This window comes from Diplotaxodon limnothrissa, linkage group LG15, assembly GCF_057381915.1.
Source record: "Diplotaxodon limnothrissa isolate DT_005_m linkage group LG15, D_limnothrissa_male_GT1.1, whole genome shotgun sequence".
Taxonomy (NCBI): Eukaryota; Metazoa; Chordata; class Actinopteri; order Cichliformes; family Cichlidae; genus Diplotaxodon; species Diplotaxodon limnothrissa.
The window spans coordinates 16,692,470-16,710,738 of record NC_140610.1 but is presented as its reverse complement, the minus strand read 5'-3'; the positions used below and the strand labels follow the sequence as shown (position 1 = coordinate 16,710,738).

The following is an 18,269-nucleotide window of genomic DNA, read 5'->3' as shown; positions in this document are numbered from 1 at the left end:
TGATGTCCACATATGTGGACGCCAGGTCCTAGGAGGTTAAACATGTTTGATTCAATGGCCATGCATGCATAAACTGTATCTGAGTGACGTACTCTGGAGTAATGATGTAGGCTTTAACATTTCAGAAAGCAATAAACCTGCTCTACACTGATTGGATTGGTCAGATAGTGAGTGTTTGACCCCCTGTATGTATCAGAGGTGACCGCAATCCAATATAAGAATATGAATTCAAATGGCTTTATGGTAGACAATTAACTTTTACAAGAAGGTAAAATGACTTGCACCCAAGCCACATGTCCCTGGGCATGATGAAAATCCTTTCAATACCACACTCATGAGTACACAAACATTAGCACAGTGTAGATTTAAGACCAGCTCAAAAAATTGATTATAATCTTTGATTTGACTGCAGAGACTTGCTTCACTGCCAAAAGAGTTGGCCTGAGATTTGAAAATGTTTAAAAGTTTGATGTCAAGTTTCTTGCTTTTAAAGTTCCTAAATGCTAAAATTTAATTGGACACCAATGGGCAGACCTTGTGTACTCAGTCTTTCATTCTCTGTCAGGTTCAAACAAGTTCATAACCAAGATATAATTTGTTCAGCTAAATGTCCACAGACAAACCTCAGACTATACTGTGGGTTAGATTCCACTCACTGCAAATTCAGAAAGGTTGTTAAAGATTTTTTAATCTCACTTTTGAATAGCAGGCTGGTAAAGAGCCAGCCCTAAGCCACACATTTCATTTAAGTATTATGTCTATATTAAATAGATTTCCTTTAGGCTATGTAAGAAGAAAAAGTATTAAGATAATTTGAGAAGATTCATTTTATTCACTTTATTTGGGGAACATTCATTGCCCAGAGTGGTGACCCGAGTTCGTCCTCAATGACTTGAAGCATAAACATAAAACATTGGTTTATATGTTTTTATACATGCACCTACATGCAGGTGTATAGGAGGCAGGCAGACAGGAAAGCTTGGCAGACAGGAAAGACGGAGATGAAGGTATTAAAAGTCAGCTGATGTCTTTCTGCTGGGCTCCGCAGTGAGCTATGAGTGAAAGATGATAGGAGAGAGAGACAAGATAGATTGGTAGGGGAGGGAGACCGAGAGGGGGAGAGTGTGACAAGCAGGAGATGATAAGCTGTGGGTAAACAGTTCACGGCAGATTTCCTTTTACAGGTGATGAATGACAACAACTGCTCACTGCCTTGCTCTCTTTCTCCCTCTGCCTCTCTTTTTGATGGCTACCTCCTCTTTTCTCCTCCTGTCCCTTCTCTTCTGTTCATTAGGTGCTCCTTTCTAAATAAACACTGTTAGAAAACAGACAGCAAGCGAGAAATAGAGAAAGGGGAAAAAGGCTTGGGAAGGCTAACGTATGGACAAGGAGGAGGAAGTGAAGAAGAGAGAGATTACGATGAGGTGGATTTTCCTAATTCAGATCCTTAGTGAGCTGCAGGGAGGTTGAAGCACCTGTTGACTGTTATGACTCCACTTAAAATCTACAAATTTAGCTTGCCAGTGTTATTTAGTGTTAAGCAGGTAATTTGCCTACTCAGCCATGATTGCTTATTTCTTCCAAGCAATCATACTAACACATGAGAAATTAGTTCACGGCAAGAATGTCCACAGATTGTTTTTTTTATTTTCATCAGATTTATAATGGTCACCCAATGGTCACCCATTATATTTTAAAGTTATATATACATAATCTATTTTGCCCAATTATCAGCTTACATTTAAATACTTTGTAAAGTCCTGGTGGATTAACAAACACTGTGCGTTTCCATTCCCCAAGGGAATCAAAACAAGCACGACAGGTTTGTTTTTCCAGTTCATCCGAGGCCATTCCCATAACGCTGAAACTTTCACTACCTTCACCAGGTCATGGTACTCAAATCACATTTTAGTTCTACCCTTAAGAATGAGCTGTTTTCAACTATCCAGCACTTTTAAGGCGGCCTATACCATGAAGTAATGGTTTTTTGGAAGCTTTTCTAGGGAAACTAAAAGTGCATTACATACATACTCGTTGATTAAACTCCTTTAAAAAAAACAAGCAGCAAAGGATTTTGGTCTTACAGATTGGTTAGTCATAGCTTTTGGCATCACAGTCAAAATTGTTGCAAATATTACATAACGTTTAAAGTATTGTGGATCTTCCAACACTATGAAGAAAAAGGCTTAAATGGCTGATCGGGGAGCTGTTCATGCAGTAGAAAGGCAGCTAATGGCAGCCTCCCATGCCTCTAATGTGTGACTCTGTGTGTTTGAAGTATTTATCAATCATTGACCTGCTGGTAGCACAAAAATGAAATTAGGAATTATCCTGTGGGGAACATGGATGTCAGTACAATGGATTTACTGAATTTAACTCCCAAGGCCAACACTATTATCATAGCTAAAAGAAAATTGAATTTCATGTATTTATTTTGGGGGGTTTTTTTTTCATCCTTTGCTGAAGTTCTCATCATGTGTTACATGCACAGATGTTTGACAACATAAGGAAAACAGACAGATGTAGGAAAGGAAAGGAAAGCAAAAATAGGCATGGGGAAAAAAGAACAAACAGAGAGGTCATAGCCCTTTGCTATCTGACTTACCACACTGGATTTCAGTATATACTATAATTTCTTTAGCAGCCATTTTTGTGTACCCAAAGAGATTACTATGATCCATAAGGAAGTATCTCATTTATCCTCCCTGCCGTGTTGGGCAGAATGTATAAATCCAGCGGCATTCAGGGTGGCGGTTTTGAATTTATCCAGTTTAAAGCACATCACCAGCTGCTGTCGGTGACTTTCAGCCTGCTTTAAGATTGAATTGTTCATATTCACAACAAATTGAAATGGCAATAGTCTCACTTTGCAGCTTCCACTGCACTTAGGATGCATCAAAACAATTTGTGATCTGGTAACAGTACTAAAGAGTTGATTTCATAACCATAAGGGGCTTGTGATTTGCAAACAGAGCATTTGTAGATTACTTTTCTCTCAGGCTTTGACTTTGTTTTTCCTGTTGTTGTATTTTCTGTTTTTGATACACGGTTTATGTGCACAAATTGTTACATTTGCAAATTCAACTTCTTCAAGGTTTCAAGCTCAAGCATTTTGTGTGCTACTTGTAAATGCTGTTGTCAGTAATTGTGCATGCTAATTGTATGAAAATTTATTAATTAGCACATTAAAAAGATGTTATTTCAGGATATCTTCATCTCAGTGTTAATATTAACTGTTTAAACTGCAATTGGGAGAGCAATAGGTAAATCTCCTCTATCTCTCTTCTCTCAGGTCATATTTGAAGCTGAGGTTTCGGACAGCAAAGCCGGCTTCATCGCCATAGACGACATTCAGGTGCTCAGCTACCCATGCGGTGAGTCATTAGCATGCCAGCAATTAGACCTAGTTCGCTGGATAGACGCTGATAGCTTTGGCCACTAATTAGACTGTACCTGGGATGGTTTCTGTTGCACTTGAATGGGTAGATAAGTGGGAAGGTGACACAAGAGAGGAGGGATGTGGCAAGAGGAGAAAGGCAAGTCGTAGAGAAAAATGAGAGAAATAAAAAAAGGAGAGTGGAGGAAACACAGAGAGAAAGAGGGGAATAGGAGAGAGTGAAGCGGGAAATGAGACAGTATTAGGGCAATCATGGAGAGAGAAGATTCTGACCACTCAGCTCTTTCTCTTTAACCCACAAGCACACACAGATGCGTGCACACACACACAGAGTGAACAGTAGCTTTCTTGTCTCTGTACTGACAGGAAAGAGATGAGGGCTGCGATCCTTTTTAAATTCTCAGTACGTCTCAAGTCTTCCTCTCTTCTTTGCTTGAGTGTTTCCTTACCACTAGAGGCTAGAAAAAAAGTGTTGTGACGACAAACTGTTAACAGAAGGGTCGTCCGTTAATCTAAAGCCATAGGCATGTTCCTGGAGAGGCAACTATTACAGCTGTTTTTGTTATCTATCTAGCAGAAGCACTGAAATCTTCCAGGACAATTCTGTTTCTTAATGGATTCTATTGATTATAAGTCATAAAAATAAAGTGTCGTGAACCCTTGTAGAGTTTGTGGGGTCGTGGTGTCCCTGTGGTCCCTGTCTCTGTCACAAGTTGTCGATATGAGTCAGAAACACATTTCTACACTTGGACGTGAAATCTTGTAAAATATGGGAGGGAAAAAAGGATCCCTGGTGTTTTAAAGGCAGAGCAGCGGGGCCCTTAATAGGAAGGAGCAAGTATTTAAAAAGGAATTAGTACTTAGTCTCCACAGTGGAAGCATTCATTCTCACAGCTGCATTTCTGGACACACGGGTTTGTGTGTGTGTGCACATGTTCACATGCGTGCATGTGTGAGCTTGTGTGTTTGTGAGCGTGTGTCCGTGTGTGTGTGTTTTCATTCACCATAGGAGCTGCTATCTATGATTGCAATCACATCCCCAGAATAAAGATGTCACGGCTGAACTGCATCTTCAGGGTCTAAAAAGGCTTACTTCATTATCTTAGCATGGTATTTAAGAACTGGAAGCTATGTCAAGTCACATGTAGTGAAGGTGGCATTATTGTTACCTGGCAATGGCAAGTCAGTACTGTGCTGTGGTCCAGTAAAACATAATAATGACAAAAATGAACATATTCCTCAGGGTGGCCCATCGTCCTGAAATGTATTGTGTGTTTGTGATAAGGTGACCGTTTTGTCACCTCATTTCCATTTTAAAGAGAGGAATAAAATCAAAACATTTTAAAGCACAAGTACATATATTCTCGCTGTAAACCTAATCTGATTCGCCTCTTTGTTTGACCTCATTTCCTGCAGATAAATCGCCTCATTTCCTGCGCCTTGGGGATGTGGAGGTGAACGCTGGACAAAATGCCACTTTTCAGTGTATCGCCACGGGGCGAGACACCTCGAACAATAAACTCTGGCTACAGGTACAACCAAGAAAACATTTGCAAAACGTGTGTGGTGTGCTGTTATTACACCAACAAGTTCTACAAGGCATTTGTAGCAAGACCAGATCTAAACGATTAATTATGATTATGGGGTTATTTAACTAGCAGTATTTAAATTGCAATAATATTCGCAGCCTTTCAAGTCCAGATCCAAAAACAGCCTGTTTTGTCACATCTAACAGTGGTATTCATTTTAGTGTACCCAAATACAACATTATTGAATGGATTTCATTTATTTACTTATTTATTTTTACAGAATATGACAGTTAAAAACATATTTAAGAAAGTCAACTTTAAAGCCAGAAAGGCTTGATAAGTTAAGAGAAAATTTATACCACTGGACTCAACTAAGAGCATGTTTTCTGTAATTGGGACAGACTTTCCCTTCATTATATGACTCTCTGTCTTCATAAAGTTGCAGTACAAATGAAAATGAGCAAGGCCTTGCTAAATCTGTCATTGCATTCTTGTGCTGATTAATGCGAGCAGTTCCTTGTAAAATAATATAAATATGCAGTATATAGCTTTATTTACTTAACAACACAAAGAGTGTACTGAATGTGACACCCTTAGGACTTGTATGTCCAATTATAAAGTGTCAACTGCGCAAACACACAAGTACACACTCACGCAGTCACAGTCACACTGACTTCAGGCCATACATCTAGCAGCTAACATGATTAAGAGTTTAATAGCTGCTGATTTCATTATGGTTCTATTGTAGTCATGACCTTCAAACCTGCTGTCAGCGAAGCAGAGGGGGATGAGAGTGTGTACACACACGTGTGTGTGCGCACGTGTCTGTGGTCAGTGCTGGCTGACCTTGAGCAAGGCATTTAACCCTTCATACCCGCTGCAACACCTGATCTGTCTGTCTGTGTGTGTTTGTCTGTAGAGGAGAAATGGAGAAGATATTCCAGTGGCTCTGACCAAAAACATCAACCACAGACGGTTTGCTGCCTCCTTCCACCTCAAAGAAGTCACTAATCAAGATCAAGATCTGTATCGCTGTGTCACCCAGTCAGAGCGCGGCTCTGGGGTGTCCAACTTTGCTGCGCTTATCGTCAGAGGTGAGGATTTTGAAAAACATTTTCAAGGTTATTTAATAGATTTTCTGTCAACTTCTTTGCTGCTTTTTTAAAAATCTGATAGTAGTATATTTATATATATAAGCTTTTTTGAAGAGTTCTTGGATGTACAATGAAAGTTCCCAATGTATTAAATTTTAATACAGTGTGTCAACAAAGTCAGACAGAAGTAAACAAAATCAGGATTCATAGGAGCTTGATCCATTTATCAAATTTGTTAGCTTAAATCACAGCTGCCAATAGCATATTTTATCATTAGCTAAGTAATTAAGTTTAATTCAGTGATGTTAATTTGGACAGTCAACAGTGACTCCAGTGCAGCACGAAGTAAATAACGAGTGATTTTGGACTAAAGCTTCATTTAAGGGCAAAATATTTAGTTCATGATGTTGCTCCTTATGAAAATTAATAGTCCAGCCCTGATATAGAGGATGTCTTATCATATGAAAGAGTGATTTAATAATAGACTAACTCTGTAATTAAAAGGTTAATGCTGAGTTACATCCTACGTGCTTCCATGTACCCTGGCTAGCTGTTTTCTTGACCTCTCTGTGTGTTTGTGTGTTTTTTTTGTTATGATCAACTTTGTGTTTCACTGTGACTGACTGATAAAATGAAAGTCACAATATAGGCTAATGAGGGAGGGTATGTAGATCTATGTGTGCTACGCTTGTGTTTGAATGTGGGTGCAAATGCTCCGTCTGTGTGTGTAGATGCTTATATGAGGATGAGATAGCTCAATTGTTGTCTATGCCAGCATGGGCGTGCTGTGTCTGAGTGTACGCGAATCGAATCTGTGTATTTGTGTGTGTGTGTGTGTGTGTGTGTGTGTGTGTGTGTGTGTGTGTGTGTGTGTGTGTGTGTGTGCGCGCGCTGCAGCTGTCATGTGCATCTGACATGTGGTTAATAAGGTGTCACCAATGTGTGTTTGAGATGGGATGCTTTATTCATTCACATCCAATAGCTTACATATTCAATTCATCTCTCAGAGAGACACACGGGGGGTGGGGTGGGGGTGGAGGGGGCAGATTGGGGTGGGTAAAGGCGAAAGAGATTCAGAAAGAATGATATGGGAGTGACGGAAGGGGGGTGGAGTGGGTAGGGTGGGGAGGTGGAAGGAAGAGCAAAGAGAAGAGAGGAGTTGGTGGAGAAAAGTTAAATGTAAATAGCTCATTATCCAAAGAATATCCATATCAGAATCAAGAATATGTGTGAATATGTAAACAGCAGAGCAGAGTCATGTTTATTATTCTGCATAGGAGATGTCAGAGCAGAAAGAAATAAGAAATCAAAGCAGGAACGAGCGCCATGAATATTAGATGGCGTACCTCAGATAAAGGTGCTCTTACACTCTCTGGCATAGAGGTTCAACTCTCTGTGTCACTTGACCCTAACCCTGCTATTGTGAGGCTAAAAATCACTAGATATAAACAGATTTTTATTTATTTATTGATGAGGATTATCAGGCAGTAATGGAAGGAGATCTTCAGGACATTGCTGATTTAGTAGGAAAACGTAAGTGGCTAATGTTTATTTATTGTGAACATCTTTTTTTGATTGCGAGAAGGGAAAGAGGAATGAGATGAGAAACTCGCACAGCAGGAGATATGTGTCCGAACATGAAAGGAACCAATCTACATGTATGAAAATAGATTCAGGTTCAAGACGGTGCACTGAGAACGCTGTGTCTTTCATAACCAGCCAGTGTTTTTGGTTTTTTTTAACAATCAGTAGGAACGATACTGTTGGACGTTTGAGGAATTTTGGTGATTATGAATATTGATCTTGAATCTGGTCGTTAGAAAGAAGTCACAATAAAATAATAAGGACTGCATGTATGAATGTGGGAGGAGAAGAGCCTCATGTTTATTTATTGGTAATATCAGATGTGAGAAGAGAACCAGAGAGAAATCAAAGAAACAGAGAATATGTTTATTTCACTTTTTGAAAAGTCTGCTTGTTGGATAATTGAGGCTCCTGCAGGACACTGACAACCATGAATATGGACAGTGTTGCTGCATTGCTAATATTTTCGCTCTGAATATTTTGATATTTAATATTTATTTATTGTGAAATTTAAGCTAGCAGGCGAACTGCTGGGAATGGGCTATTACTTGAGGAATCATCTATATAGATTATAGGAAAACGGGAAAAGGGAGAACTCATATGGATGTGCCAAAATATGATATACATAAAAAATAACCCAGGTTTCATCTTCAAAGCCTTAAAGTGGCTCACTGTAGGATGTGAAATTGCCCCACTAAGGTTACTCACAGGAATAGTCTATTGATATTTATAACATGTAGATGACAAAGATGTGCTATTATCATGTGGGGAGGCTGTCAGGATGAAAAAAAAGAATCACACAGAGGTGTGTCTTGGGAGCTTGAGAGGTGTGACAGGGGATTCCAAGATATTTCTTATATGTACATTTCCGCCTCTCTTCCCTTTTGTTGAAATATAAAAGCATATGACGGCTAAGTTACTAGCTAACTACCAAGCCTATTTAGTAAACACAGGCTACATGGGTGTTGCTCAGACACAGATAACTGCTAACTGCTAAATATCATGCAATATAAACAACAGAGCTTCCATTAAAGAACCTAGAGCACAGACTCCTGAGGTGGGCTCTTTGTACACTTGAGCACACAGCTTGGACATCTACTCCAGTGACAGACTATCAAAGCCGACCTGCCCCTTAAAACCGCCCTCATAATACCTTTAACCATTTATACAGTTTTAATTTGTGGGGTTTAACTCAAGAGTTGCAGCTTGGCCAAAATCCAGATGAATAAAATACTGTCACATTATATAGGGATTTGTTTATTATTCGTTTGTAAAACTTTAATAAGCGATCAATAGATACTTGGTTTTTAGAAAGAAGTACACGTCACTCACACAAGCTGTAGCTTCTCTCAAGATTACTTGCTGGTTTTCTCTCAATATAACAGTCAACTCAGCATCCCTGGGTCGCTTGCTTTTCCAAACAAATATACAAGATCTGATCAAATATCCAGAGGCCAGTTTTAAAATTCAGCGTTACATATACATTTCCTTGTGTACCAAAACAGTACTAAGGTTCAATAGCCCAAAGCCCAAAATTTTAAGACCTGATGGATGGATGCTGGCAAGCAGAAGCTCTGCCTTTACAAGTTTTACTGTAGATAAACAGCACGAGAGGTATGAGAGAGTCTGACTGTGTGTTTGGGTGTGTATATGTATGTGCGTGTCACTTTTGGTTTGGTCAGAGGCGAGCTCTAATAAAGCCTTGCCCTCTGGTTCCTTTGGTGACAGAGTGCATCATCACCACACACATACATCACCATGCCAGCTTGCATTACACACAACCCATGGCCTAAAAATCTCCTGCAATATTACTGTCACACACACAAACACAAACATGTATCAGACTTATGTGCACACACAAGTTGCTTGAATTCCTGCAGTTGGTTTAAGCTATAGTGGTCCACCTCTAAAATGTCCCTTTTTCTCTTGTCGCCAGTCGCACACTCTTAAGTTAGACTGACAGGTGGAGCTTCAGGCATTATATAAAACTATAGAAAACCAAAACTACTACCACTGGACTGTTGTTAATGCAGCTGAAATACACACACACTTGCACGCTCATGCACACTTCTGTAGTTCTGTAGGTCACATGACCTCCAGTGAGCTCCCTAGTGATGTCAGCAAAGGTTTGTGAAAGCTAAACTTTATTGACAAGGTTGCTGACGATGGAAAACAAAGGACATTCCTGGTGGGCTCCGGTCACCAATGAAAACTCTCTCTTTTTCCACTCCTTTCTTATATTAGTCTGACTGTCTCTGTCACCACATTACAAACCACAAAAGCACAGAACCTACCAAAACATCTTTCATAATAGCTTCTGATTGCTTGCTCTTTTCCATATCGGAAGAAAATGAATGACAATATAAAGAAATTAATCACAGAGGCAGTGTAGGTCAGAATCAGCATATACATTTGAAGCTTTCCCAGTGTTCATTTGTTTCCTTATTTTCATTTACATTCGACCCAAAAACCTGAGAACGATGAGAGGGTTCACACATGTGATTAATAATAAAAAAGATAGTGACAGCAATTCCACCGCAAAATATTGGAATAACACCATTGATGATTTGTTATATTTTTTAGGTCAGTTGCACGAATGACAAGTGATGGAACAAAACAAGGAGAAAATGTAAAGTTTGAGCTTGTTCCAGCTTTTGTTTTTTTTCCTCTGGAGTCTCATAATGACCCAGTTACATTTCTTACTGTTTCATTTTTATGTGTATTATTTATTTGTTAGATATTCAGTAGATTTTAAGCAACATTCAAACACGCATTCAAGCTAACACACAAGCTAAAAAAATAAATAAACCTACTGTTTTGTGCCCTTTAAAAATGCATCATTGTGAATCTGCTTCATTTCTTCATCTGCTTATTTATCATCGGGTTGTTTACTTTGCTTATTTGATGGCATTGCGGGATGACATGCCGTTGACGTTGGTGGTTTTCTGAAGTAACTTCAACATTCATTATCTGGATTCAGCTTCATTGGCCTGCCTGTGCCTGTGTCTGCGTTTGCACGTGTGCGCGTGCTGTCAAACTTCAGTGTTTCATCTGTTGCTAAAGCGCTGCTTCCCCGTGCGCACCTCTCTGACAGCCACATTCAGTACACACAAAAATGACAACGCAGGCACACAAAGAAAAAAAAAAAACAGGTGACAGTAATGTGAAATATAACTGTTAATGGAGCAACATACACCGTAACACACAGGCACACACATTTAATTTAGATAATACAGTACTTGCTTTGATATGGTGTGATTGAAGCTGGTGGTGTGTCTGAGAAAGATAAAAATCTTTATGATTTACTGCATGCGAGACAGATCACAGTGCATGTGTGTGAGGAGAGTGATTAATTCATGCGTTGATCTGTGTGTGTGTGTGTGTGTGTGTGTGTGTGTGTGTGTGTGTGTGTGTGTGTGTGTGTGTGTGTGTGTGTGTGTGTGTGTGTAGATGTGTCAAGTAGATCAAACTTTGATGCACTGTGTTTAAAGGTTGTATGTGTTTTCAGCCTGTCAGTCACAGATGTGTGACAGTTATCTGGGATCTGGCTGGCCCTGAAACCATCGTGCATCCATCACATTATGTAAAAACACATCATTTATTCACCAAGCACTTTGTGGCCGTGTTACAGGGACATACGTCTAGTAAAACTACATACTGTGCATGATATTTAAAACTTAATTGCCGTTATTTAGTCAATTGTACTTTTTTTCTTATTTTACAGTATGAAATGATACTGTAAGGTAATTAATCGTTACACCTAACAAAGGGGTAGTTGATGAGCTGAATGTTTGGGCAAATAAGCAAACTTAATAATGGTAACCAGATCCCCTTTGAGATGTCTCTAAATTTTTCGGATGCTTATATAATGCATAGATTTCAGTCTGAATAAGGACTTGAATTCCAAAAGCCATCTGACAAGTAGAACAGAGTTTGGCCTCTAGGCTCTAATCGTCTTAGTCCTGCAGAAAACATTTGCACAGAGATATTGGGGAGTGATGGGTAAATATCAGTCCCCTAAGTCAGGGCCTGTTGGTGGCTGATGCTCGGGTGATGGTGATGCATAGCAAACAACCTTGTCAAAACAGAGGGAGAGATAGGAATGTTAGCAACTTATGTGCATTTTTTACTGGGAGGGTTCTTTTGGTAGATCGAATGGAAAGTGAGGGATGTCGCTTTAGTTTTCAGTATTGCATCTTGCCAGTACAAGCGTTGAGATTTAGATTATAGAACAAAAAAGCAGAGGGGGGAACTGCTCATGCTGTTGCTTTAACATAGTAGATTCACAGTCTTGTGGTAGCGAAGATGTTCTGTCATATTTGAATTAGCATTTTTTACACAAATTCTTTCTCATGGACCAAAAATCCATTTGATTTTAACAGAAGAAGTAAGAAAAGCACACATTTCACATCAGAAAAGGGCTTAGTCTGTATTTTTAATTCAGGAAGGTAAAAGGCTTGTCATGTGTAGAGTGTAAACTTTATTATTATGATTTTATTCTTAGTAAAAGGACATGGGATCTAAGCAGCCCTATGAAGCATCTTAAACCATTTAATTAGCCATGATGCTCACGTAGCTCGTGTTGTGAGTGGGTGTCGTGGCTACAAGACCTAGACCCTAGACAGTTGTCATAGCTGGCAGGTATTCTGTTTAAAATGTTTGAGTTCACAAAGATCATGTGACCACTAATGAGGTATTTTATCAGATTGACTTTATTATGTTTGCTGCCACCCTAAAGTGACCTTGTTTTTGCGAAACCAACTTACATGTTCTTGTTCTTTGTTTTCTCTCCCCAGAGCCTCCGCACCCAATTGCACCACCTCAGCTGCTCGGTGTCGGTCCCACTTATCTACTAATTCAGCTCAATGCTAACTCCATATTTGGAGATGGACCTATAATACTAAAGGAGGTGTGTTAGTCTTGAAGTACTGGATGTTTTTAACATTTTAACATTGTAAATTGGGGCATTGTAGTCATGCAAACTTAACAAATTATGTAATTACTTAACAAACCTTTAACAAAGACCATAACAATTACCATTTATAATCTTACAGGAAAACAGGTGGCTTCTAAGTCACATGAATAATTCCGATTTAGCTTATATGAAGAAAGCTGACCTCTAAGCTTTCTTCTGATTGTCTGCCTCTTGCAAATAAAACACTTAAACTATAGGTTTGTTTCTGTGCTCACACCAGTCATGTGACTGAGAGAACATTGTTGTGGATATCCACCTTCACTTACATCATAGAAAATTGTCTAAAAATGGAGACAAGCGTCTGGTTCACAGGGATTATTTTTCTTGATTTCTTCTTTGCCATGCTTAGTATGTACATCCAGCAATTTACCAGCATATGAAAGAAAATAAGGAAAAACATGATTACAAGTTGTCATTTGCATATTTTCACAAGGTTATAAGTCATAAGCAGAAGCATGGTATCTGGTCATGGAGGAAACCTTTGTATTCCAGAGATTATCATATGACACTGACATTAATATTGATGTTCGGATTAATACTTTCTATTCTTTCTAATAGGTTGAGTACCGTATGACATCTGGCAGCTGGACAGAGACTCATGCTGTGAACTCTCCTAACTACAAGTTATGGCATCTTGACCCAGACACAGAGTATGAGATCAGGGTCTTACTGACCAGACCAGGAGAGGGAGGTACCGGGAAACCTGGTCCGCCGCTCATTACTCGGACCAAATGTGCAGGTAGGACAGCTGCAATATGTTAACATAGAAGAGTTAGGATTCAATGTATTGATTTTGTGATTAGAGACTTTGCTTTGTCAATAGAGTCCTTCCTTATGTATGTTCTCCTAAAAGAAGATCAGCCAGGTTTAGCAAGAAGTCACAGATGGCATTACTTAATTGGTCCCTCTTGATCACACAGGCTTTTTTCTGCTTGTCTTATTATTTATCGATCTGTCCATCTACTGTTCTTTTTGTCTTGGTATATATATTTTAGTTGGTAGGGTGATATTTGTACAATGAACAGGCAGGAAGAGGAGAGGTGTAGCGAGGGGTGGAATTGGAGAAGAAAGGAGGGGAGAGCCTGAGTCAGTTCTTGGTTGCTCAGTGATCTGCGCAAAAGAGTGATTATAACACTGGAGGCTCTCTGCACTTTCTATCACTTTTTATACTGTTTTTTTCTATACTTCTGTCACCTCATTCCTGCTTTCTCTCTGCTACTCTTCCTCTTTCATACCTCCCTTTGTGCCTTCTCTATAGCTTTCTTTCTGCTTCGTTCTTTTTCACTGCCTTTCCCCCTTTTCTCCCTGCTTCTCTCTGCCCATCTTTCGCTCTCTGTGGATCAATAGACGGAGGGCAGAAACACTGTCTGACATTTGTAGAAATAAACGACTGAAATATAAACACAGCTAGCCTGAGGGAGAGAGACGGAGCAGGAGCGAGAGAGAGGGTTGATATGAGAGAGAAAGAGACAGAAATAAAAGCAATGAGCTTGAATGAGAAACAGAATAAGGGAGCGATGGAGAGATGATGAAAAACAATAAGGCTGGAAAAGAAAGAGAAGAGAGAATGAGAGTGGGGCGAGAGAGTGCAAGAGGCGAGAGAATGATGAAACTGGAGAATAAAAATGAAAGAGAGATGAAAACTCATAACCACAGGGTCTGACTGATGTGTGCCAACCTGTGTGTGTGTGTGTGTGTGTTTAACAATGAATGGATCTGCACGTATGTGGTGTCTGTTTATTGACAGAGAGGAAGTCATAGACTTGTTCAGGCGACTCGTGTATTGAACAGTTTCCTGTTTGACAGGAAGAGGAAATTAATCTTCTTCTCCTCATTCATGCTGGAACACATTGCTGGTAAAGACGTAAACTCATTGTAATCTACGTAATATGATGATAACAGGCCAAATCTAGAAAATGCGATTATGAATTTAGAGACTAAAGAAAAAAATGAATCCTGTACATCTGATTTTTTTTCTGTTTTCCTGACTGTAAAAAACTGTAGTGTATTATGATGTTTGATATTAAGGCATTAATATTTTATGATTTTTAGAAGGACTTCCTGGCATGTAGTTATTCATCAAATGCATTTCAGACAGTAGCAGTGCAGCAAATGTCCTTATGAACAAACATTCCTCAGATCAATTAGATTAGTTGGATGAAACGAGAGATCTAATACTGAAGACCTTTTCATTGAACAGGGAACTAAAAGATGAGCCACTTTTGTTTGCTGATAGGTAGATTACCTTTGGACAGATGCATGCAGGCTGTTCTCACATGTTTTCAGCCTTTAAGCTTAGCTAGCATGCTTCTGACTGGTATTTAATCTTTGCTGTGGATGTTACATTTTCTGTACACCAAATAATCCCAACAGAAAGCATTGTAAACAACTACGTTTTTAACAGATTTGTAAAGAAGTCCACAGAATCAGCTAAATGAAGTTGAGTGAGAGAATGATCCAAAGCCTAGCTGCCACAAACTGAAAGGCTCTGTGTCTTCCCAGTTCTCAGTTTCGTATGTGGAACAACTAGCTACCAAAGACTGTGAGCAGAAGTGTGTTTAATAAGACTCTGAGATAAAAAAAATAAAAAAAAATCTGCAGCTTGTCCATTTATGTTCCATATACAAGAATTTTAAAATGAATTCTAAAATCTACTGGGAACCAATGTGGAAAGTATAAAATAAGCAATTTGATCTCACCTAGTAGAACGAGTTAGTAGTCTGGCAATGGCTTTTTGTATAGCTTGGAGGTGTGTAAGAGATTATTTATCCAGTATATAGAGCATTACAGCAATCTAGGTGCGCTGAGACAAATGCATGAACAATTTTCTCCAGTTCAGCTGAGAAACTAAAGCTGGCAATTTAGAAATGCTCCTTTAATGAGAGAAACAGGGATATGAAAAATACTTTTTATGAGAGCCATAGAGTGGAATCTGATATTAAGAAAGACATTAGGCGAGTACTTTCAGTGTCAAGGCCAGCGAAGAGGTCAAATTCCTGTGTTACAATTATAAAGAAAAGTAATGTGGTTCTGCACAAAAACAAAATATTACTTTTGTCACTGTATAAATTGAGGTTTCACAAAAGTCATCTCGCTAATATACAGTCAAATAAATTCATTCCATAGTCTTTTATGACTAGTTTATGCTTTCTGTTACAAGTTGCAGGTCTTATTTAATGCAAAATAGTGTAATTTTGTAAATTAAAGTCTACTTTTGAGTAAAAAAGACAATATGATTTAGAGTGTGGCAAGTCAAACAGTACCAGCACACACTGTCCTTACGTAGATCACTCAAAAAAACAAAATAAAATGGTGACATTCAAAATATCTGTTATAATTTTCTGACTCGCTTTCTGATCCAACCTGTCCTGGCAGATGGCTGCCCCAACTGATCCTGGTTCTGCCAGGTTTTCTTTCCCACTGCAGTCTAGCTTCAATCACACCATATCATCTGATTTTTTGGGTTCTCTCTATTATTGTAGGGGGTCTACCTTACCGTATGAAGTGCCACGAGGTGACTGCTGTTGTGCTTTGGCACTATATAAATAAAATCGAATTGAATTGAAAATTAATGGTCGTCCACAAATCAGTATGTGAGGTCACAGTCGCACCTTTTATATACAGTGTATGATTTGGCACCGTTACTTATATTTTGAATAATATGCTGATGTTTTTAGTTAAATCTCCCCACCTTCTCCCTTTGTGTTTCCAGCGTAACTGAGATTATCCACACACACATGCAAATGTGCACACACCCTTGGAGTTGGATTGTGTGTGTTTGTGTTTGTTGTTAGAGTGAGGCACACACACAGGCACGGGGTAGGAATGTTATTTAAATGGTAATGACTCCTTTGCTTTTTCTGTTTGGTTAGGTTTGTCTGATCCCACCACCTGTAGTTTACTGAATATTTAGTTTAATACAATATGATGAAGACATGCACACACACACACACACAAGCATCAGGCATCAGCCCAAGCGTGCCACCACACGAAACACTGTTTAATTAAAAAACCAATATAGTTAATAAAAAACTGAGCAGACATCACACACACTGCTGAGCAATTGATATGATAACAGGAAGGATTTCATCTCCTCCTTTCCTCTCTTCTTTTGTCCTCACGTCTCTTTTCATCTCTTCCGTTTACATTTTTTTCTCCTCTGTCCCCGCTTCTTTCTCATGCTCTCTCTGTCTCTCTTCTCCAACTCTTCTCGATTTTTCTTCTGTGGTGATGTATTGCTCTTGTCTGAAGGGTGAAATATAATCAACTTGAACTGAAGGGTTAGTGAGTGTGCGTCGTGCGTGTGTGTGTGTGACAGAAGAAGGTGATGAAGTAGCTTTTAATCCAAATCCTGAATTTTCTGCTGAAAACCTCTTGGTCATGGGAGGTTAGATACACACACACACACACACACACACACACACACACACACACACACACACACACACAGACAAATCGTAGTTGCTGAGGCTTGAGCACACACGCAGTTCAAGAGAGTCACAGTATTTCTCATATGTTGCACAAGCTCAGCATCGCTTGGATTTATGGAAGAATAGAATCACAAAACACATTTCCAGACACACAAACACAGATGCTGCAGGGAATCACACACACTATGTCATATGTACTTCTTTTTATATGTGAATATGCACACACACAGACACACACACCAGCAGTACAACACTTTTAAGTGTCAGTCTCTTGAAAGAGCAGCCAACAGATTTAGCGACAGAGCGTGTTTTGCTGTGCATGTCAGTTTTACAGTAATGTTCTGTCTGTGTGGGTCCACATTCGTCTGGCAAATGGGTTTTTTTTTTAATCTAACGGAGGGTCTCTTATTTGCAGGGGTCAGTTTTTCATGGATAGATTTCAGCAAAGTGCTTTGCAACCGCCATGAGATTCTGTAGTTCCTAAACCAAAAATGTCACATGCTCAGAAGACATTTTTTAAATTTAATTTAATGAAATTCATAAAAAAAATGCAACATGTTCTGTGCGCTGTGGCAAAACAGTGAAAATATGAGCTAAAACACTGCATGAAAGGCGATTTTATTCCATTTTTGACATTTTGTTGCAATAATGTGACACTTTAAAATACACTGCTTTTTAAAGTGTACTGTCATCATCTCTATTTTGTATGAGTTAATATGATTGGACTCTTGATAAGCAGGTCTGGTGAATTAAATTAAACTTTTAGCGTGTGCTCATGCTCGTGCAGTGCATCTGCAATTAACCAGAATCACTGCTCCTTTATGATCACCTAAACTGTGCAAGTTTAAGGGCACTCCTCCTGGAGTGTTGGCCAGATTGTAGTGCAGCCAAACAAGGTGAATGTCAAGGTCACATTTGTGACCCATATGGATTGTGAGACGGAGGAGATACTACATCACTGAGGTTCTGGTTGCTGTTTCTGTGAAACCATTTCTGTGAAAAGTATAAAACCAACTAATTACCTATTAATGAATCCTGCAAGTTGGATGGCCTCATTTCCACGAGCATGTGCTTTGTAGTTTGATCTGAGTCAATTCCACACCACACTAATGTTCGAACTGTTTAAAAGCCAAAAGGTGAAAGTACTAAGAGGTGTTATTGGTATTAGTAATGTTGAGTTTTATGGGTAATAAGAAGAATAAAGAACAGAGCCAACTTTACCCTTTAAAAGACATTTGTGGACTCCTCCCTCTTTGCTTC

At 39.1% G+C, this 18,269-nt stretch overlaps 1 protein-coding gene across 1 annotated transcript in view; it reads left to right on the top strand.

Moving 5' to 3' along the window:
- Window positions 1-18,269, top strand: part of ptprk (protein tyrosine phosphatase receptor type K) — a 106,726-nt gene that overhangs the window by 52,745 nt on the left and 35,712 nt on the right. Inside the window, exons 6-10 of the mRNA XM_085373090.1 lie at window positions 3,293-3,374; window positions 4,814-4,929; window positions 5,846-6,020; window positions 12,401-12,513; window positions 13,138-13,318. Coding sequence (XP_085229216.1) covers window positions 3,293-3,374; window positions 4,814-4,929; window positions 5,846-6,020; window positions 12,401-12,513; window positions 13,138-13,318 — 667 coding nt within the window. The remainder of the gene's footprint in view (window positions 1-3,292; window positions 3,375-4,813; window positions 4,930-5,845; window positions 6,021-12,400; window positions 12,514-13,137; window positions 13,319-18,269) is intronic.